At 50.7% G+C, this 23,719-nt stretch overlaps 1 protein-coding gene across 1 annotated transcript in view; it reads left to right on the top strand.

The window, feature by feature from the left end:
* Window positions 1–23,013, top strand: part of LOC141245238 (ATP-binding cassette sub-family C member 8-like) — a gene marked incomplete at its 3' end in the record, with an annotated part of 184,626 nt that extends 161,613 nt beyond the window's left edge. The window contains exons 17-21 of the mRNA XM_073669057.1: window positions 2,826–2,864; window positions 3,438–3,473; window positions 18,748–18,846; window positions 22,677–22,761; window positions 22,933–23,013. Of these exons, the coding sequence (XP_073525158.1) occupies window positions 2,826–2,864; window positions 3,438–3,473; window positions 18,748–18,846; window positions 22,677–22,761; window positions 22,933–23,013 (340 nt within the window). The remainder of the gene's footprint in view (window positions 1–2,825; window positions 2,865–3,437; window positions 3,474–18,747; window positions 18,847–22,676; window positions 22,762–22,932) is intronic.
* Window positions 23,014–23,719: the final 706 nt, after the last annotated feature.

A 23,719-nucleotide genomic window follows, 5' to 3' on the forward strand; every position in this document is an offset into this window, starting at 1 on the left:
TGGGGGGTGTCACACTGATGGACGCTGTGTATATGGGGGGTATCACACTGACGAATGCTGTGTATATGGAGGGTCTCACTGACGGACGCTGTGTATATGGGGGGTCACACTGACGGACGCTGTGTATATGGGGGTCTCACTGATGGACGCTGTGTATATGGGGGGGTCACACTGATGGACGCTGTGTATATCGGGGGTGTCACACTGACGGACGCTGTGTATATGGGGGGGTCACACTGACGGACGCTGTGTATATGGGGGGTCACACTGACGGACGCTGTGTATATTGGGGGTCACACTGACGGATGCTGTGTATATGGGGGGTCACACTGACGGATGCTGTGTATATGGGGGGTGTCACACTGACGGACGCTGTGTATATGGGGGGTGTCACACTGACGGACGCTGTGTATATGGGGGGTCACACTGACGGACGCTGTGTATATGGGGGGTCACACTGACGGACGCTGTGTATATTGGGGGTCACACTGATGGACGCTGTGTATATGGAGGGTCTCACTGATGGACGCTGTGTATATGGGGGGTGTCACACTGATGGACGCTGTGTATATGGAGGGTCTCACTGATGGACGCTGTGTATATGGGGGGTCTCACTGATGGACACTGTGTATATGGGGGGTGTCACACTGATGGACGCTGTGTATATGGGGGGTCTCACTGATGGACACTGTGTATATGGGGGGTATCACACTGATGGACGCTGTGTATATGGAGGGTCTCACTGATGGACGCTGTGTATATGGGGGGTGTCACACTGATGGACGGTGTGTATATGGAGGGTCTCACTGATGGATGCTGTGTATATGGAGGGTCTCACTGATGGACGCTGTGTATATGGAGGGTCTCACTGATGGATGCTGTGTATAAGGAGGGTCTCACTGATGGACGCTGTGTATATGGAGGGTCTGACTGATGGACGCTGTGTATATGGGGGGTGTCACACTGATGGATGCTGTGTATATGGAGGGTCTCACTGATGGACGCTGTGTATATGGAGGGTCTCACTGATGGATTCTGTGTATATGGAGGGTCTCACTGATGGATTCTGTGTATATGGAGGGTCTCACTGATGGACGCTGTGTATATGGAGGGTCTCACTGATGGACGCTGTGTATATGGAGGGTCTCACTGATGGACGCTGTGTATATGGAGGGTCTCACTGATGGACGCTGTGTATATGGAGGGTCTCACTGATGGATGCTATGTATATGGAGGGTCTCAGTGATGGATGCTATGTATATGGAGGGTCTCACTGATTGACGCTGTGTATATGGGGGGTCACACTGATGGACGATGTGTATATGGGGGGGTCACACTGATGGACGATGTATATATGGGGGGTCACACTGATGGATGCTATGTGTATGGAGGGTCTCACTGATGGATGCTATGTGTATGGAGGGTCTCACTGATTGACGCTGTGTATATGGGGGGTCACACTGATGGACAATGTGTATATGGGGGGTCACACTGATGGACGATGTATATATGGGGGGTCACACTGATTGATGCGGTGTATATGGGGGTAGACAAAGTACGTGAGTGTCTGCGGATGCTTCCTGTCGTGCTGATGTTTGGTCTCGTGGACGCAGCAGCTGGTGGCGGTGATCAGGTGGTGATGTGGCGATGATCGGGTGATGATGTGGCGGTGATCAGGTGGCGATGTGGCGGTGATCGGGTGATGATGTGGCAGTGATCGGGTGGCGATGTGGCGGTGATCGGGTGATGATGTGGCGGTGATCAGGTGGTGATGTGGCGATGATCGGGTGATGATGTGGCGGTGATCAGGTGGCGATGTGGCGGTGATCGGGTGATGATGTGGCAGTGATCGGGTGGCGATGTGGCGGTGATCGGGTGATGATGTGGCAGTGATCGGGTGATGATGTGGCGGTGATCGGGTGATGATGTGGCGATGATCGGGTGATGATGTGGCGGTGATCAGGTGGCGATGTGGCGGTGATCGGGTGATGATGTGGCAGTGATCAGGTGGCGATGTGGCGATGATCAGGTGGCGATGTGGCGGTGATCGGGTGATGATGTGGCAGTGATCGGGTGATGATGTGGCGGTGATCGGGTGATGATGTGGCGATGATCGGGTGATGATGTGGCGGTGATCAGGTGGCGATGTGGCGGTGATCGGGTGATGATGTGGCAGTGATCGGGTGATGATGTGGCGGTGATCGGGTGATGATGTGGCGATGATCGGGTGATGATGTGGCGGTGATCAGGTGGCGATGTGGCGGTGATCGGGTGATGATGTGGCAGTGATCAGGTGGCGATGTGGCGATGATCAGGTGGCGATGTGGCGATGATCGGGTGGCGATGTGGCGGTGATCAGGTGGTGATGTGGCGATGATCGGGTGATGATGTGGCAGTGATCGGGTGGCGATGTGGCGATGATCGGGTGATGATGTGGCGGTGATCAGGTGGTGATGTGGCGATGATCGGGTGATGATGTGGCGGTGATCAGGTGGCGATGTGGCGGTGATCGGGTGGCGATGTGGCGGTGATCAGGTGATGATGTGGCGATGATCAGGTGGTGATGTGGCGGTGATCAGGTGGTGATGTGGCGATGATCGGGTGATGATGTGGCGGTAATCAGGTGATGATGTGGCGATGATCGGGTGATGATGTGGCGGTAATCAGGTGATGATGTGGTGGTGATCAGGTAATGATGTGGTGGTAATCAGGTGATGATGTGGCGGTGATCAGGTAATGTCCCGTGCGCTCATTTCCTCTGATCTGTGTGCTCAGCAGCTGATTGCGCCTTTTACTGCCACTAATGACGGTGCTTTATCTTACAGCAGCCCCGGCTGTGACAGCGAGACCGCCGAGGACATGAGGTGAGTGCTCTGATTACCGGAGCTGTTCTCATGGCTGCGGGGGGCCGGGGGTCACGCAGCAGATTGTTTTCCTTCTGTGACTGCAGGTTCGGATTCTTAATGCACAAATCAAATAACAGTCAGTGCTGAGAATCAGACCGCGCCGGCCCCCTGCACTCTGCGCTCGCTCCCCCCCATCTCTTATCTTCTAATGCTCCACTTCTGCACCTTTGTCTTCACTCACCCGTCTGCCATCTCTTCTGTCACTCGTCTGCTGTCAGATATCCGCCATCGCTTGTCTTCAGTCTTTTGTCATCTTTTGCTCGTCAGCTGTCACTTGTCCGCAGCCCCTTTTCTGGTGTCACTCATCCTCTGTCGCTGGTCCTCTGTCACTCATTATTTGCCGCTCGTCTCCTGCCGCTCGTCTCCTGCCTGCTGATACTTGTCCGCCATCTTTTTTTCCGCTGTTATTAACGTTGGCTCTGAATAACGGTCTCTTTTCATCCGAGCTGCGGTTCTTCATGTGCAGAGATCTCTGCGGTCAGTGGAGACGAGCCGCCATGTTGTTCTCACATGTCTGTATCTTATTTACAGCCCGGAGCGTGACGCGGCCATGGAGGCGGAGATCAGGTCAGTGCTGTCACGTGGCGCCGGGAACAATGAGGAAGGGGCTGCGGTCACAACAACACCTCCAGCGCTAGGAAGCACCACGTCCCAGCGATTAGTCAGGGTTAAATGGCAGCGCAGTCTGGGCGGTGGGAGCCCCTGCTCCGCAGTCTGGGCGGTGGGAGCCCCTGCGGCGCGGTCTGGGTGGTGGGAGCCCCTGCTCCGCAGTCTGGGCGGTGGGAGCCCCTGCTCCGCGGTCTGGGTGGTGGGAGCCCCTGCTCCGCAGTCTGGGCGGTGGGAGCCCCTGCTCCGCGGTCTGGGCGGTGGGAGCCCCTGCTCCGCGGTCTGGGCGGTGGGAGCCCCTGCTCCGCGGTCTGGGCGGTGGGAGCCCCTGCTCCGCTGTCTGGGCGGTAGGAGCCCCTGCGGCGCGGTCTGGGCGGTGGGAGCCCCTGCTCCGCAGTCTGGGCGGTGGGAGCCCCTGCTCCGCGGTCTGGGCGGTAGGAGCCCCTGCGGCGCAGTCTGGGCGGTGGGAGCCCCTGCGGCGCTGTCTGGGCGGTGGGAGCCCCTGCGGCGCTGTCTGGGCGGTGGGAGCCCCTGCGGCGCTGTCTGGGCAGTGGGAGCCCCTGCGGCGCTGTCTGGGCGGTGGGAGCCCCTGCGGCGCAGTCTGGGCGGTGGGAGCCCCTGCGGCGCGGTCTGGGCGGTGGGAGCCCCTGCTCCACGGTCTGGGCGGTGGGAGCCCCTGCGGCGCGGTCTGGGCGGTGGGAGCCCCTGCGGCGCGGTCTGGGCGGTGGGAGCCCCTGCGGCGCAGTCTGGGCGGTGGGAGCCCCTGCTCCGCGGTCTGGGCGGTGGGAGCCCCTGCTCCGCGGTCTGAGCGGTGGGAGCCCCTGCTCCGCAGTCTGGGCGGTGGGAGCCCCTGCTCCGCGGTCTGGGCGGTGGGAGCCCCTGCTCCGCGGTCTGGGCGGTGGGATCCCCTGCTCCGCGGTCTGGGCGGTGGGATCCCCTGCTCCGCGGTCTGGGCGGTGGGATCCCCTGCTCCGCGGTCTGGGCGGTGGGATCCCCTGCTCCGCGGTCTGGGCGGTGGGATCCCCTGCGGCGCGGTCTGGGCGGTGGGATCCCCTGCGGCGCGGTCTGGGCGGTGGGAGCCCCTGCGGCGCGGTCTGGGCGGTGGGAGCCCCTGCGGCGCGGTCTGGGCGGTGGGAGCCCCTGCGGCGCGGTCTGGGCGGTGGGAGCCCCTGCGGCGCGGTCTGGGCGGTGGGAGCCCCTGCGGCGCGGTCTGGGCCCTGGGAGTCCCGCCTGTATCTGCCGCCCCAATGTTATAATCAGCTCTACCGGTGACTGAAGAGTATATGATAGGCTGATGGCACAAGCTGTCGCTACCGAAGTCTGTGCCATGTTTATCCAGTGGGTACAAAAGTCTACACAAAACTGTTAAAATCTGTTTTTTTGTCATATAAAAACATCATACAAAGAATCATTTCAGAACTTTTTCCCCCTTTAATGTCGCCTATAATCTGTACAAATCCTCTGAGAAACAAATCAATATATTTTCAGGAGGAAAAATAAGAATAAATAAGTAAAATAATGTGGTTACATAAATCTGCACACCCTTAAATTGATACTTTGTTGCAGTCCCCTGAGAGTTTCTTGCAGCATTCAGTCTTTTTGAGTCGGGGTCTATCGGCACATCAAGAATTGGGGATCTTTACCAGCTCCTCCTTGCAGCAGCTCCACATCAGTCAGATTGCGGGGGCATCTTCAGTGTATAGCGCCCTCTTCAGGTCACCACTGATTATCCTTTATAAAGGATAGACAAAGGTCTATGCTCTGCCATTCCAGAACTTCCATCTTCTTCTGGTGAAGCTGTTCTCTTGGTGATTTGGAGGTCGCTTAGGGTCGTTGACCCTGAAAGGTGAAATTCCTCCTCATCTTTAGCAGTTCCAGCTGCCAAAAAACGGCCTCAAAGCACAATGCTGCCTCCATCATGCCTCACTGTGGGGATGATTATCTTCTGGTGATGACCAGTGATGGCTTTGCACCAAACATGCTTTTTCGATTTATGGCCAAAAACTTCCCCCTTGGTCTCAACAGCCAGAACACGTTTCCTACTTTTGGTCGACGTGATGGAGATTTAGTAACACATAGCCAGGCGTGGATGTTTTGCTTCTTTTTGTAACAAGAGGCTAAGGCATCCCCCCCGACCCCACAGGTCAGACATATGAGAAATAAGTGAGATTGTGGTCACATGCAAGACACAACCAAGACTGGCCAGAAATTCCTGCAGCTCCATTAATGTTGCTATCGGCCTCTTGCAGCCTCCAGCCCCAATTTTATACTTACCTTTTCATAATTTTTTGAGGGATGTCCAGTTCTCGGTAATGTCACTGTTGGGATACATTTCAGCCCCTTCTTGATGATGTCTTCACAGTGTCCATGGTGGATCTATCCGATAGTCATTACAGAATCTCCATTCGCCATCTGGTTTTGGGATTAGGACAATCTAGCTCGACCAACCACTCTTGGATTCCTCAATGACCCCGAGTTTCAGTATACGACTCATTTCTTTGGAGATCAACTCTTTTCAGGCCTCAGGAATCCGATAGGGCTTCAAGTTCACTTGTTCATGTGGCTCCTTCTGACCCTAGTGTTCTAAGACCTTTGTGAACCCCAGCAATTCCAAGAACAGATCCTTGTTCTTCTGCAGCAACTCCCAACACTGCTGTTTTGGGGCATTCGTCAGCATCTCCATTATAGCAACATTAATGATCTGCAACATGTACTAAGGAAAGATAAGGGAAAACTGTCCCTACAGTAAGACTAAGCTGAATCCCTACAATGTAGCGGGCTGCCTGTTCCTAGTGAACAGACCCGCCTTAGTCCTCGGCTAGTCTGAACGAAGACCTATAGCATAAGGGGAGGGGTCCCTAGAAGAACTAAAGACTGGAACAAAAATGGGACACCTCCTGAACACAAAAAGACAAACAGACAAAAAGTACTAGAGGTCCCAGAAGGACCAAACAAACTGACAGAGAAAGGCACAGAAGCACCTGGCTAGAGAAACGGTCAAACATTGAAGTCCAGCACAGCCAAAAGGGCGGAGCTTGAATATAAAGACAGATGGTCACGTGACCGCAAAACACAAGATGGAAAAAACAAACAGGAGGGTTCTAACAGCAACTCCTCCAACCTCACCTTCTGGTTTGACCGGCAAGCACGGAGCTTCAACAGCCTCTCTGTCTTGCCACAGCTTGATGAGATTGACGTGGTAGATCTGGTATGGCTTGCGTCATCCTGGTTGATGAATCTTATAATTCACTTCACCAACCTTTTCACCACCTCATACGGACTTTCCCACTTGGCCAAGAACTTACTTTCCACGGTAGGGATCAGTACGAGGTCTCTGTCACCAGGATTGAACTGCCGCACTCTGGCTGACCAGTTGTAGACCCTGGCTTGCGCCTCTTGTGACTGGAGGAGATATTCTTTTACGATGGGCATCACCTTCGCAATCTTCTCCTGTATCAGGGCGATGTGCTCGATGACGCTCCTGTGGGGCTTAACCTCGGCTTCCAAGATTTCCTTTGCTTCATCCAGGAGACCCCGCGGATGTCGGCCATACAGGAGTTCAAATGACGAGAACCCTGTAGAGGCCTGTGGAACCTCTCGGTTCGAGAACAACAGATACGGCAGGAGGCAGTCCCAGTCTCTGACATTCTTTTCTATGACGTTCCTCAGCATACTCTTCAGACTTTTGTTGAACCTTTCCCCGAAGCCATCTGTCTGAGGATGGTATACTGAAGTCCTCAGTTGGGAGATTTGCAGGACCTTACACAAATTCCTTCATCACCTTACTCATAAAGGGTGTTCCTTGGTTGGTCAGGATCTCCCTTGGTAACCCTGTCCAGAAGAAAACATGGACTAACTCGCGAGTTATACTCTTGGCGGAGGAGTTTCTCAGAGGGATCGCTTCAGGATAGCAGGTGGCATAGTCCAAGATGACCAAAATATATTGATGCCCACGAGCAGATTTAACCAGGGGACCGACAAAGTCTATAGCAGTTCTCTTGAACGGTGCTTCAATGATGTGCAATGGCACGAGGGGACTTTGAAAGTGAGAGGTGGGGGCAGTTAACCATCATGTAGGGCAAGACCTGCAATACTTCAATATTTCCCGGTCACATCCGGTCCAATAGAACTTCTGCACGATCCGTTCCTGCGTTTTTTCCACTCCCAGATGTCCTCCTAAGATATGTGAATGGGCCATGTCCAATACCTTCCATCTATAGGGCCCCGGCACCAATAAATGTTCCACAAGCTCCTTCCTCCTCTTCGTAACACGATACAACAACTCCCCACTCATCATAAAATATGGAAATCTTGCGTCAGCCCCCGGCTCCTGTGTAATCCTATTTATGACTGTGACATTGTTAAAGGCTTCCCTTACAGTTAGGTCCCTATGTTGGGCGGTCCCAAAATTCTCGCTGGTCACCCCTAACTCCGGAATGTCAGACCCAGGGGGCACTACCTCCACATCCCCACAAGGACACAAAAGGGAAACCCGTCTGACTCTGGGTGTGGTGATACCTCTTCAAGGTTAACTGAACCCTTCCCCCACAGATCCCAAAACAAACAAAAGTCCCGGCCTATAATAATGTGTAACAAGTCCTGGACGACGCCGACCTCGTGGGACTCAGTACTGCGGGCCGTTTCAATGTCCACTCTGGCCACGGGGTAGTCCTTAGCACCCCCATGAATGCACCGTAGGCCAACCCTTTTTCCTGGGATCAGTTGGAGGGGAAGTGTGGCCCTCACAAAGGTCACCAGACTCCCAGAATCTAGCAGTCCCGTTACCGGCCAACCATTCACCTTCACGGGACATGCTTGTGGCCCCTTGCTGGTTGGACAGTTCATACTGCAGGCCGGATAGGCATAGTATGAACAGCAGCGTCCTATTCTACAGTCCATCTGCTCGAGGTCCAGGGGATAACGGGTGGCTATATGGCCTGGGCCGTGGCACCTCCAGCAAATGACATCACCCGTAAGGACCTTAGGCATTACCTCCCCTGCCCCTTTGGACCTTGGACCCCTTTTGGGCCTCTGCCCCCTGTTGGGACCCCCAGTATGGAGTGGGCTGCCTTCCCAAGGAAACCTCAACCCCCTGTTATCTCTCAACAAGTCCAATAAGTTCATCGGCATTTCAGGGATTACCCTGGGCAACCCAAGTCTGTATTGGCCCCGGCAAGGAATGCACAAACCGGCCCATCACCACTCACTCTACTACCATCTGCGCAGGCGTAGAGGACTCCGGCTGCAGCCAGTTCTGGACCAGGTGGAAGAGGTCAAACATTTGGGAGCGAGGGAGTTTGTCACCGCAATACACCCAGCGGTAGACCCGCTGTGCCCTGATAGTCATTGTCACCCCCAAGCGCGCCAGAATTTCGGTTTTCAGCTTGCCATACTCCTTTGCGTCCTGCAAAGCTAAGTCATGACATGCCTTCTGGGGCTCCCTCGTCAAGTATGGCACCAGTACCTCTGCCCACTGCTCTGGCTGAAGTTTCTCCCTCTCGGCAACCCTTTCAAAGACAGTCAAAAAGGCTTCCACGTCATCCCCATGGGTAATTTCCTGCAAGGCCCGTCCTACTGCTTTCCAGACGTGGGAGTCATCAGCCAGACTCTGGGTTGGGGCGCTTGTCCTGCCCTGGATGGTGGTTGCCAGAAGCTGCATCTGCTGCCGCTGCTCCTGCTGCTGGATCTGCTGTAACAGCCCGCTGGTCTCCTGCTGGTGCTGCTGCGACTGGACCAGGTGTTTTCAGCAGGCCCTTCATTTTGTCTGACGTCACTTGCTGGCTTGTAGCAGACGTCACCCAGGACATGCAGTCCTTCTTGTAGCAGTCACACGTATCTGCTGGAAACGCTGACCGCATTCTCCACCAATGGTAGGGGTTCTACTCACTTACAGGAAGCATTTTCATTTAAATGTCCATGTCGGTTTATTACTTCATAAACTCGGCAAAAGGAAAACAAACAGCCTTTCAAAACAAAGTAAAAAGTCCTTTTAAGCAAGGTTTCTGGTTAGCCAGTCCTGTGGGCACACAGGCTGGGTAGCATCCAGGAGACTGGTTCGGTCTGGAGACACAACACACAGGAGGCCTTCTCCCTCCAAACACAGACCATGAGTCAATCAATGGCCTCCTTTTTATACCTTAACCACATCCAGAAGTGAGGTACGTGGGTAGCAAGACCCGCCCATCTCTCAAACCACCTGTAACCCGGACCCAGGTGAACCAATCAGTCCTCTTAGTGCTTATGTGCACTAGAGCAACACTCCAGGTTACATCACAGAGGACAGCCATCTCTACTATACATACCTCCCACTATGTGTCCGTTAGCAACCCTAGAATATGTATATGTGTGTGTGTACACACGCACACACACACACGCACACAAACATATATATACAGTCATATGAAAAAGTTTGGGCACCCCTATTAATCTTAAACTTAATGTTTTATAAAAATTGGTGTTTTTGCAACAGCTATTTCAGTTTGATCTATGTAATAACTGTTGGATACAGTAATGTTTCTGCCTTGAAATGAGGTTTATTGTACTAACAGAAAATGTGCAATCTGTATTCAAACAAAAATTGACAGGTGCATAAGTATGGGCACCTCACCAGAAAAGTGACATTAATATTTAGTAGATCCTCCTTTTGCCTCTAGTCGCTTCCTGTAGCTTTTAATGAGTTCCTGGATCCTGGATGAAGGTATTTTTGACCATTCCTCTTTACAAAACAATTCCAGTTCAGTTAAGTTTGATGGTCGTCGAGCATGGACAGCCCTCTTCAAATGATCCCACAGATGTTCAATGATATTCAGGTCTGGGGACTGGGATGGCCATTCCAGAACATTGTAATTGTTCATCTGCATGAATGCCTGAGTAGATTTGGAGCGGTGTTTTGGATCATTGTCTTGCTGAAAGATCCATCCCCTGCGTAACTTCAACTTTATCACTGATTCTTGAACACTATTGCCAAGAATCTGCTGATACTGAGTGGAATCCATGCGTCCCTCAACTTTAACAAGATTCCCAGTGCCGGCATTGACCACACAGCCCCAAAGCATGATGGAACCTCCACCAAATTTTACTGTGGGTAGCAAGTGTTTTTCTTGGAATGCTGTGTTTTTTTGCCGCCATGCATAACGCCTTTTTGTATGACCAAACAACTCAATCTTGGTTTCATCAGTCCACAGGACCTTCTTCCAAAAAGAAATAGGCTTCTTCCAATGTGCTTTTGCATACCTCAGCCGACTCTGTTTGTGCGTACTTGCAGAAACGGCTTCTTTCACATCACTCTCCCATACAGCTTCTCCTTGTGCAAAGTGCGTTGTATAGTTGACCGATGCACAGTGACACCATCTGCAGCAAGTTGATGCTGCAGCTCTCTGGAGATGGTCTGAGGATTGTCCTTGACTGATCTCACCATTCTTCTTCTCTGCCTTTCTGATGTTTTTCTTGTCCTGACACTTCTGGCCTTAACAAGAACTGTCCCTATGTTCTTCCATTTCCTTACTATGTTCCTCACAGTGGAAACTGACAGGTTAAATCTCTGAGACAGCTTTTTGTATCCTTCCCCTGAACAACTATGTTGAATAATCTTTGTTTTCAGATCATTTGACAGTTGTTTGAGGAGCCCATGATGCCACTCTTCAGAGGAGATTCAAACAGGAGAACAACTTGCAAGTGGCCACTTTAAGTAGCTTTTCTCATGATTGCATACACCTGGCTATAAAGTTCAAAGCTCAATGAGGTTACAAAACCAAAAAAAGTGCTTTAGTAAGTCAGTAAAAAGTAGGCAGGAGTATTTAAAACAAGAAAATGATAAGGGTGCCCATACTTATGCACCGGTCAAATTTTGTTTGAATGCAGATTGCACATTTTCTGTTAGCACAATAAACCTCATTTCAAGGCAGAAACATTACTGTGTCCAACAGTTATTACATATATCAAACTGAAATAGCTGTTGCAAAAACACCAATTTTTATAAAACATTAAGCTTAAGATTAATAGGGGTGCCCAAACTTTTTCATATGACTGTATATAATATATATATTTATTAATTAGTGGTTTATTGCAGGCTTTATTAACAGCATAAAGCTCTGCACTCCAGCGAAATAAACACAGCCTTAGCAAAACAACAAAACAAAAGATAAACTGTAGCACAGTCCATATATGTGTGTGTGGGTCGCTCACACAGGTTATGTCCAGCCTTCAGCTCCCTCCTGAGCTATGGCTGTCCAGTCTGGAGACCTTGCCTCTCCAAACACAACACCGAGAGAAAAAAACAGGACTGAACATTTAAACGTTGCTCAGCCACACCCTGAGGTGGAGGTATGGGGAATGACTTCCCTCCCATCTCTAGGTCATTCCCCTAAAACCACGCCCTTTAAGTGAGTTAACCCACCAGCATATAACATGCTGGCAGAAAGTTTATTGGTTTCAGTTCACGCAGGCTAGTAACCTGTGCGACACATACCTCCCCTCATAAATCATACCAGTGACTCTGTCACATATCCCCCCCCCCCCCCCCTCTGCCCAAAGCCGGGAATTTGGGCACCTTTCGATACCAGACAGGGAATTCTAGAAAGGACATCAGCATTCCCGTGTAACTTCCCGGGCCTATGCTGTACGTGAAAGTTGAAGTCCTGAAGAGCTAGGAACCATCTAGTTACCCTGGCATTTTTACCCCTCTTTTCCCTCAACCATCTCAACGGGGCATAGTCTGACACCAACTTAAACTTCCGGCCTAATAGGTATTATCTTAGTGTATCTACGGCCCACTTTATGGTTAAGCACTCTTTTTCTACTATTGCGTAGTTTTTCTCACAGGACGAAAGCTTACGGCTCAGATAGAGAATGGGATGTTCTTCCCCATTTATCTCTTGAGAGAGTACGGCTCCTAGACCAACCTTTGAAGCGTCTGTCTAGACCACAAACTCTTTCTTGAAGTCTGGTGTGACCAGGACCGGCTGTTTACACAGTGCTAGCTTCAACAGTTGAAGCGCTGTCTCTGTTTCCTCTGTCCACTTCACCATGGTTGATCTGGTGCCTTTTAGGAGATCAGTCAGTGGTGCGGCCATCATGGCAAAATTTGGGATAAACCGCCGGTAACATCCCACCATTCCCAGGAACGCTCTCACTTGCTTCTTGGAGAGCAGTTTCGCCCAGGTCTGGATTGCCTCCACTTTATTTACTTGCGGCTTTATTTCGCCTCTTCCGACGACATAGCCCAAGTACTTGGCCTCCTCTTTTCCAACGGCACATTTTTCGGATTTATCATAAATCCCGCCTTCCTTAGAGCATCCAGAACGGCCTGTAGTTTAGGTAGGTGACTAGCCCAGTCTCGGCTAAAGACTACAATGTCCTCAAGGTAGGCTGTGGCATACTTCTTATGTGGGGCTAGGATCCAATCCATAGCCCTCTGGAAGGTGCCTGGGGCCCCCTGTAGTCCAAACGGCATCCGAAAATATTGAAAGCACCCATCAGGTGTTGAGAAAGCCGTCTTCTCCTTGGCCGTCTGGGACATGGGGATCTGCCAGTAGCCCTTCGTCAGGTCAAGAGTGGTGATGTACCTTGCCGGTCCAAGCCTCTCAATGACTTTGTCGACGCGGGGCATCGGGTACGCGTCACACTTGGATACCTCATTCAGCCGGCGGTAGTCGTTACAAAACCTGTACTCTCTGTTGGGTTTTAGCACGAGGACGATTGGGCTCGACCACCCTCTCTTTGACTCCTATCACCCCGATGTCTAGCATCCTCTTTACCTCATCGGAGATCAACTTCCAGTGTGCTTCTGGAATCCGGTACGGCTTCAGATTCACTCTTACATTTGGATCTGTCAGTATGTCATGCTCCACCACCTGCCAGGCTCTAGTATGCCCCGGCAACTCTGAGAACAACTCTCGATTTCGCTGTAGTAGTTCTCGACATTGTTGCTTCTGGGCCGGCGATAGTCTCTGCTATAGTGACCTCTTCCACCCTGCCTTCAGGAGCAGCTCCCAGGCAAGGAGTTTCCACCGGTTCCCGGTCCTGCTACGGCTTGAGCAAGTTCACATGGTATACTTGATGCGACTTTCTTCGGCCAGGCTGGTGGACTCGGTAGTTCACTTCACTGAGTTTCTCCACCACCTTACACGGGCCTTGCCACTTGGCCAGTAATTTACTTTCATCAGTGGAAATGAGAACCAGAACGCGATCCCCAGGCTGGAACTGTCTCAGCCTTGCCGACCGGTTATACACCCTCGCCTGGGCTTACTGCGCCCGGAGGAGATGTTCCTTCACGATGGGCATCACTTTCGCTATTCTCTCCTGTAACTGAGTGACCTGTTTGATGCTCCGGTGGGGGGTGACCTCTGCCTCCCAGGTTTCCTTGGCGATATCTAGGAGACCCCTTGGATGCCGGCCATATCGAAGCTCAAACAGAGAGAAGCCAGTTGAGGCTTGGGGAACTTCCCTGACGGAAAACAGTAGAAATGAAAGCAGGTAGTCCCAGTCTCGACCATCCTTCTCAAGGACCTTTTTGAGCATTGCTTTCAGAGTCTTATTAAAGCGCTCCACCAAGCCACCGGTCTGCGGATGGTAAACGGAGGTGCGCAGCTGGGTAATTCGAAGCACTTTACACAGCTTCTTCATCACCTTGCTCATGAATGGGGTTCCTTGGTTCATCAGGATTTCCTTCGGTAGGCCGGTCCTGGCAAAGATGTGGACAAGTTCCCGAGCTATGCTCCTACTGGACGAGTTCCTTAAGGGTATTACTTCGGGGTACCGGGTCGCATAGTCCATGATGATGACCAAAATATATTGGTGGCCCCGGCCCGATTTAACTAAGGGGCCCACGAGGACCATGGCAATCCTCTCAAAGTGAACTTCTATCACAGATAGTGGAACTAAAGGACTACGGAAGTGGGAAGTGCGCCCGATTATCTGGCAGGTGGGGCACGACCTACAATAGTTTAAGATCTCCCGGTAACATCCTGGCCAATAAAACCTCCTCACTATTCTCTCCTGAGTTTTTTCCACCCCTAGGTATCCCCCCAGAATGTGAGTGTGCCTTATCTAGTACCCTCCGTCAGTATGGTCCCGGCACTAATAGTTGTTCCACTGTCTCACCGCCCCTTAGTTTAGCCACCCGATATAGCAACTCCCCCTGAACTGCAAAGTGGGGGAACCTGGTATCAGCCCCTGGCTCTTGGGCAACCCCATTACATACAGTAACCTGGGCAAACGCCCCCTTTAAGGTGAGGTCCCAAACTTGCGCAGTCCCAAAGTTTTCTCCAGACACATCTAACTTAGGGAGGTCGGCCTCCTCGGTCACCGTCTTGCCCTCATCACCAGCAAGGACACACAGTGGGAACTCATCCACTTGAGACTTCATCAGAGGTTCTTCTCCAGGGACCTGTTTTTTTCCCATGCTACTTAGTCCGGTTCCCTTCCCCCACAAGTCCCAAAATAAAGAAAAATCACGGCCCAGTATGACGGGATGTATCAGGTCCTTAACCACCCGAACCTTGTGGGACTGGGCGCCACTGTCTGTTCCCACTGGCACTGTGGCCACCGGATAGTCCTTGGCGTCCCCATGGATGCACCGATCGACCACAGTTTTGGAAGGGATCAACTGGTGGGGAAGGGTAGCTCTAATGAAGGTCACCAGACTCCAAGAGTCCATCAGTCCAAGCACCTTTACTCCATTAATGGATACAGCACATGCCTCACCGGGTCGACAGTCCACACTGCAGGCTGGATAAGCATAATAGGAAACCCGTCTTCCTAGGCTGCAGTCCATGGGCTCAGGGGACATATGACACCGGGCGGCTACGTGTCCGGGGTTGTGACACCGCCAACAGACTATATCTTTAACAACAGTCCGTGTGGCACCTTCAGTGGGAGTGGGACGCCCCCAGTGGTGGCTCTAGACCCCTTCCGGGGTGATCCCGCCCCCTTTTGGGTATCCCAGTATGGAGAAGTGAATATATCCAGTTTCCCAAGGGATTTCTCAACCACCTGATACCTCTCTACCAGGCCTATGAAGTAATCTGCGTTCTGGGGATCGCCCTGGGCAACTCAAGTCTGTACCGACTTGGGAAGGGAGTGCACGAATCTATCAATTACCACCCGCTCAACCATCTGGGCCGGAGTGGAGGACTCTGGCTACAACCACTTCTGATCGAGATGCAGTAGGTTAAACATCTGTCGCTGGCATACGCTCCGTGGTGGACTTTTTGGGCTCTCACCGCCATTTTCACTCCCAGGAGTGCTAAGATCTCTGTCTTTAGCTCGGCGTATTCCTTGGCATCCTGCAGTGCCAAGTCGTAATATGCCTTTTGGGGTTCACCCGACAAATATGGCGCCAGAACCTCTGCCCACTGTTCTGGCAGAAGTCTCTCCCGATCAGCCACCCTCTCAAACACTGTGAGAAAGACTTCTACATCATCCCCGGGGGTCATCTTCTGCATGGCCCGTCTTACCGGATGTGTGAGTCATCAGTCGGCCCTGGGGGTGGGGCGGTTGCTCTACCCTGGATGGCATCCACCAGAAACTGTTTCTGCTGTTGCAGCTCCTGCTGTTACTTTTGTTGCTCTTGCTGGTGCTGCTGCCTCAACTTTTGCTGCATCTGGATCTGTTGCAGCAACAGTTTGGTTGTCTCCTGGTGCTGCTGCATGCTGTGCTGGTTCTGCAAGTGCTGCTGGTGCATCTGTTGTTGGCTCTGCACTAGGTGCTTAATGAGCTTCTCCATGCTGCCGGACTTCTCTGGCTGGTTGGCGGCCTTCACCCAGGACATCCACCGGTCTCTGTGGCAGGTACACGTGTTCCTGGAATCTTGCCAGCACTCTCACACCAACTGTGGTAGGACGACTCGCTCGGCCACTTCCGGAAGTAGACTCACGAACCCGGGTTTTCTTTGCAGGCTTTATTAACAGCATAAAGCTCTGCACTCCAGCAACATAAACACAGCCTTACTTGGCAAAACAACAAAACAAAAGAAAAACTGTAGCACAGTCCATATATGTGTGTGCGGTGCGCTCACACAGGTTATGTCCAGCCTTCAGCTCCCTCCTGAGCTATGGCTGTCCAGTCTGGAGACCTTGCCTCTCCAAACACAACACCGAGAGAAAAAAACAGGACTGAACATTTAAACGTTGCTCAGCCACACCCTGAGGTGGAGGTATGGGGAATGACATCCCTCCCATCACTATGTCATTCCCCTAAAACCACGCCCTTTAAGTGAGTTAACCCACCAGCATATAACATGCTGGCAGAAAGTTTATTGGTTTCAGTTCACGCAGGCTAGCAGCCGGAGTGACACATACCTCCCCTCATAAATCATACTAGTGACTCTGTCACAATATATATACAGTACAGACCAAAAGTTTGGACACACCTTCTCATTTAAAGATTTTTCTGTATTTTCATGACTATGAAAATTGTACATTCACACTGAAGGCATCAAAACTATGAATTACCACATGTGGAATTATATACTTAACAAAAAAGTGTGAAACAACTGAAAATATGTCTTATATTCTAGGTTCTTCACAGTAGCCACCTTTTGCTTTGATGACTGCTTTGCACACTCTTGGCATTCTCTTGATGAGCTTCATGAGGTAGTCACCGGAAATGGTCTTCCAACTATCTTGAAGGAGTTCCCAGAGATGCTTAGCACTTGTTGGCCCTTTTGCCTTCACTCTGCGGTCCAGCTCACCCCAAACCATCTCGATTGGGTTCAGGTCTGGTGACTGTGGAGGCCAGGTCATCTGGCGTAGCCCCCCATCACTCTCCTTCTTGGTCAAATAGCCCTTACACAGCCTGGAGGTGTTTGGGGTCATTGTCCTGTTGAAAAATAAATGATGGTCCAACTAAACGCAAACCGGATGGTATAGCATGCCGCTGCAAGATGCTGTGGTAGCCATGCTGGTTCAGTATGCCTTCAATTTTGAATAAATCTCCAACAGTGTCACCAGCAAACCCCCCCCACACCATCACACCTCCTCCTCCATGCTTCACGGTGGGAACCAGGCATGTAGAGTCCATCCGTTCACCTTTTCTGCGTCGCACAAAGACACGGTGGTGGGAACCAAAGATCTCAAATTTGGACTCATCAGACCAAAGCACAGATTTCCACTGGTCTAATGTCCATTCCTTGTGTTCTTTAGCCCAAACAAGTCTCTTCTGCTTGTTGCCTGTCCTTAGCAGTGGTTTCCTAGCAGCTATTTTACCATGAAGGCCTGCTGCACAGAGTCTCCTCTTAACAGTTGTTGTAGAGATGTGTCTGCTGCTAGAACTCTGTGTGGCATTGACCTGATCTCTAATCTAAGCTGCTGTTAACCTGCGATTTCTGAGGCTGGTGACTCGGATAAACTTATCCTCAGAAGCAGAGGTGACTCTTGGTCTTCCTTTCCTGTGGCGGTCCTCATGTGAGCCAGTTTCCTTGTAGCGCTTGATGGTTTTTGCAACTGCACTTGGGGACACTTTCAAAGTTTGCCCAATTTTTCACACTGACTGACCTTCATTTCTTAAAGTAATGATGGCCACTCGTTTTTCTTTACTTAGCTGCTTTTTTCTTGCCATAATACAAATTCTAACAGTCTATTCAGTAGGACTATCAGCTGTGTATCCACCAGACTTCTGCACAACACAACTAATGGTCCCAACCCCATTTATAAGGCAAGAAATCCCACTTATTAAACCTGACAGGGCACACCTGTGAAGTGAAGACCATTTCCGGTGACTACCTCTTGAAGCTCATCAAGAGAATGCCAAGAGTGTGCAAAGCAGTCATCAAAGCAAAAGGTGGCTACTGTGAAGAACCTAGAATATAAGACATATTTTCAGTAGTTTCACACTTTTTTGTTAAGTATATAATTCCACATGTGGTAATTCATAGTTTCGATGCCTTCAGTGTGAATGTACAATTTTCATAGTCATGAAAATGTAGAAAAATCTTTAAATGAGAAGGTGTGTCCAAACTTTTGGTCTGTACTGTATATATATACGTATATAGTGTGTGTATATATACCATGTATGCGGGGTGGGCCATTGTTACACCCCTCGCGCTCTCCATTATTGCAGATGTCCGCCTCCGTGGATTCGGGGGGGGTTCCTGAATATTGATCTTCTAGAGGAGCCCCTGCTCTATGGTGATGGCGTCTCTTGGGGCTTAGTTACTTGTCATCTGTCCATCATGTGATCTGACCAGGCCTCGGCGCAGGAGCGTGCACTCTCTTATGCCCTTTTTTTTTTGTCTCAGGAGGAGGGGGGCAGTAGCGTACGCCTCCCAGAAGCCCTGGCTCCTGAATGCCACCATGGAGGAAAACATCACCTTTGAGAGTCCCTTCAATAAGCAAAAGTAAGAATCCTCTAAACCAAGGGGCCGGAGCCAGTCAGGATGGTAAGGGGTTAAGTGAGCTGCCCTGAGGGGCCGCGCCGCAGCTTATATGTGGGGCCGCAGCTCAGCGGCGGGAGGAGCCATGACTATCTAACCCTGGAACACCCCTTTAAATGACTAGAGGAGGTTTCTACAGGAGGCGACCATGTAAAGTATGTGACCCCCATAATATGCAGATCACACCGTGGGCAGAATCAGCAGCCACTCGATCTCCACCGGCAGAATGGCCAAGAACAGATTCCCCGACTCTGAGACGCTCTACAGAGGAGGCAGCACCACAGAGACACAGCCGAGGTGAGGAGGCCGAGCCCGACCACCACTGAGCAAGACACAGAAATACAAGGAGCTCAGGAATCAGAGACATGGCCGAGGTGAGGAGGCCGAGCCCGACCACCACTGAGCAAGACACAGAAATACAAGGAGTTCAGTAATCAGAGACATGGCCGAGGTGAGGAGGCCGAGCCCGACCACCACTGAGCAAGACACAGAAGTACAAGGAGCTCAGGAATCAGAGACATGGCCGAGGTGAGGAGGCTGAGCCCGACCACCACTGAACAAGACACATAACTGAAACGTCAGGACTGAGCCAAGAAATATCTGCTACAGACTGTTCCCAGGTTTTATGGACTGATAGGAGGAGACGACTGGACGGAGCAGATGGACGGGCCGGGGCTGGATCAGTACCGGGCTTCAGAGACAGAGCCGCGCTGTGACTTCTTCTGTTCAGGATTCTTCACCTTCTGTACGGACGGCACCGGAGACAATCAGTGATAAATCCTCAGCAGAGTCACAGATGGTTCTGCACACGGTGTATGGGGGGATATTGGGGGGATCTATATTCTAACCGGGTATATTATATACAAGTATATAAATGGCCCTTCATGAGGTATGAGTATATACGGCTCCTGAGTATATGTCTGTATACACGGACCCTCCTAATATGTATGTGTGACCCTTGGTTATATACCTGGCCCCTCTTAAACAAATACATACGTGGCCCCTCTTACACATTGTGACAAAGTCACTGGCAGAGTGCTGGAGGGGAGATATGTTTCACTGAGGCGATTAGCTTCAGTGATGTGAATCCTAGCAGTTTTCTCCAGCACACTAAGTGTGGAGAGGGGTTAATCAGCCATGCTTAAGAGCTGGCTTTTTTTGGACTGCTAATGTGTGGGTGGGAGGCGAACCATCATATCTCCACCCCGGGGTGGGATCTGGGGTATAGTTGGCCTTCTGAGGCATTTAGTGTATCTGGAGCGGCTCGTGGGGATCGTAAACTCAACCGTGTGCTTTTGGTGATCCTGCGCGGGTGGATCCCCGCAGATACAGATTATATGCCGTGTTTATTCGCACTGGTTTATGTCGCATGTATATAATAAACCAGTGGAAGATTTAAAGAGACAGTGTTCCTGTGTCTACCTCCACATGCAGCCGAGTTAGCCAATCTACCACAACATGTATGTACGTGGCCCCTCTTACATGTGTATGCACGTGACCCATCTTACACGAGTATTATGTGGCCCCTCTTACACATATATGTGGCTCCTCTTACACATGTACATACGTGGCCCCTCTTACACGAGTATTACGTGGCCCCTCTTACGTGTGTATGTACGTGGCCCCTCTTTCATGTTTATTTACATGGCCCCTCTTACATGTTTATTACGTGGCCCCTCTTACACAAGTATGACGTGGCCCATCTTACACGTTTATGACGTGGCCCCTCTTACACGTTTATTACGTGGCCCCTCTTACATGTTTATTACGTGGCCCCTCTTACATGTTTATTACGTGGCCCCTCTTACATGTTTATTACGTGGCCCCTCTTACATGTTTATATACATGGCCCCTCTTACATGTTTATTACGTGGCCCCTCTTACATGTTTATTACGTGGCCCATCTTACATGTTTATTACGTGGCCCATCTTACATGTTTATTACGTGGCCCCTCTTACATGTTTATATACATGGCCCCTCTTACATGTTTATTACGTGGCCCCTCTTACATGTTTATATACATGGCCCCTCTTACATGTTTATTACGTGGCCCCTCTTACATGTTTATTACGTGGCCCATCTTACATGTTTATTACGTGGCCCCTCTTACATGTTTATATACATGGCCCCTCTTACATGTTTATTACGTGGCCCCTCTTACATGTTTATATACATGGCCCCTCTTACATGTTTATTACGTGGCCCCTCTTACATGTTTATTACGTGGCCCCTCTTACATGTTTATTACGTGGCCCCTCTTACATGTTTATTACGTGGCCCCTCTTACATGTTTATATACATGGCCCCTCTTACATGTTTATTACGTGGCCCCTCTTACATGTTTATTACGTGGCCCCTCTTACATGTTTATTACGTGGCCCCTCTTACATGAGTATTACGTGGCCCCTCTTACATGTTTATTACGTGGCCCCTCTTACATGTTTATTACGTGGCCCCTCTTACATGTTTATTACGTGGCCCCTCTTACATGTTTATTACGTGGCCCCTCTTACATGTTTATTACGTGGCCCCTCTTACATGTTTATATACATGGCCCCTCTTACATGTTTATTACGTGGCCCCTCTTACATGTTTATTACGTGGCCCCTCTTACATGTTTATTACGTGGCCCCTCTTACATGTTTATTACGTGGCCCCTCTTACATGAGTATTACGTGGCCCCTCTTACATGTTTATTACGTGGCCCCTCTTACATGTTTATTACGTGGCCCCTCTTACATGTTTATTACGTGGCCCCTCTTACATGTTTATTACGTGGCCCCTCTTACATGAGTATTACGTGGCCCCTCTTACATGAGTATTACGTGGCCCCTCTTACATGAGTATTACGTGGCCCCTCTTACATGAGTATTACGTGGCCCCTCTTACATGAGTATTACGTGGCCCCTCTTACATGTTTATTACGTGGCCCCTCTTACATGTTTATTACGTGGCCCCTCTTACATGTTTATTACGTGGCCCCTCTTACATGTTTATTACGTGGCCCCTCTTACATGAGTATTACGTGGCCCCTCTTACATGTTTATTACGTGGCCCCTCTTACATGTTTATTACGTGGCCCCTCTTACATGAGTATTACGTGGCCCCTCTTACATGAGTATTACGTGGCCCCTCTTACATGTTTATTACGTGGCCCCTCTTACATGAGTATTACGTGGTCCCTCTTACATGTTTATTACGTGGCCCCTCTTACACGTTTATTACGTGGCCCCTCTTACACGTTTATTACGTGGCCCCTCTTACATGTTTATTACGTGGCCCCTCTTACATGTTTATTACGTGGCCCCTCTTACATGTTTATTACGTGGCCCCTCTTACACGTTTATTACGTGGCCTCTCTTACATGTTTATTACGTGGCCCCTCTTACACGTTTATTACGTGGCCTCTCTTACATGTTTATTACGTGGCCCCTCTTACATGTTTATTACGTGGCCCCTCTTACACGTTTAGTACGTGGCCCCTCTTACATGAGTATTATGTGGCCCCTCTTACACGTTTAGTACGTGGCCCCTCTTACATGAGTATTATGTGGCCCCTCTTACACGTTTATTACGTGGCCTCTCTTACATGTTTATTACGTGGCCCCTCTTACATGTTTATTACGTGGCCCCTCTTACACGTTTAGTACGTGGCCCCTCTTACATGAGTATTATGTGGCCCCTCTTACACGTTTAGTACGTGGCCCCCGGCTGAGGGTCCCTTCTCCCGATGACACGTTTCTTCCTCTGGTTACAATCCACGTTAACCCTTTCCTGTGCCGCGTGTCTCCAGGTATAAATCTGTGATTGACGCCTGCTCCCTGCAGCCGGACATCGACATCCTGCCCCACGGGGATCAGACGCAGATCGGAGAGCGGGTGAGTGCTTGGGGAGTCACATGCTCGGGGACTCACATGCTCGGGGAGTCCGTTGTCCATAACACACCGCAGGGGACGTGTGAGGATTGCCAGGGTCTGCTGGGACCAGTAGTTCTTCTGCAGCTGGACAGTTAAAGGTGCAGGTGGCTGATATCCTGTCTTCTGTTTCAGGGGATTAACCTGTCTGGTGGTCAGCGGCAGCGCATCAGCGTGGCCAGGGCGTTGTACCAGCAGACGAGCGTGGTTTTCCTGGTGAGCAGCTAATCCCACAACATTGGCCCCATCAGTCTGAACGTGGCCGACTATCTGGAGGTATCTGTGTACCGGCGGGGAAGGGAGGGTCCGCGGCGCCAGGAGTGCGTGGTCAGATAAATGGCGCAGTCACGGGGTCACACTAAACTCAGCATGAGCGCTCTTCCACACCCACGAGAAGCCCCGATACCGTGGTACAATGTTATAGTGCTGGTACTGGAGCAGAGACTATAGGTCTGATACTGATACTGGGGTTATAGTGCTGGTACTGGAGCAGAGGCTATAGGTCTGATACTAATACTGGGGTTATAGTGCTGGTACTGGAGCAGAGACTATAGGTCTGATACTGATACTGGGGTTATAGTGCTGGTACTGGAGCAGAGGCTATAGGTCTGATACTAATACTGGGGTTATAGTGCTGGTACTGGAGCAGGTGCTATAGGTCTGATACTAATACTGGGGTTATAGTGCTGGTACTGGAGCAGAGGCTATAGGTCTGATACTAATACTGGGGTTATAGTGCTGGTACTGGAGCAGAGGCTATAGGTCTGATACTAATACTGGGGTTATAGTGCTGGTACTGGAGAAGAGGCTATAGGTCTGATACTAATACTGGGGTTATAGTGCTGGTACTGGAGCAGAGGCTATAGGTCTGATACTAATACTGGGGTTATAGTGCTGGTACTGGAGAAGAGGCTATAGGTCT

Source organism: Phyllobates terribilis, unplaced genomic scaffold (assembly GCF_046119375.1).
Source record: "Phyllobates terribilis strain yellow unplaced genomic scaffold, ASM4611937v1 Scaffold_1816__1_contigs__length_206718, whole genome shotgun sequence".
NCBI classification, from domain to species: domain Eukaryota; kingdom Metazoa; phylum Chordata; class Amphibia; order Anura; family Dendrobatidae; genus Phyllobates; species Phyllobates terribilis.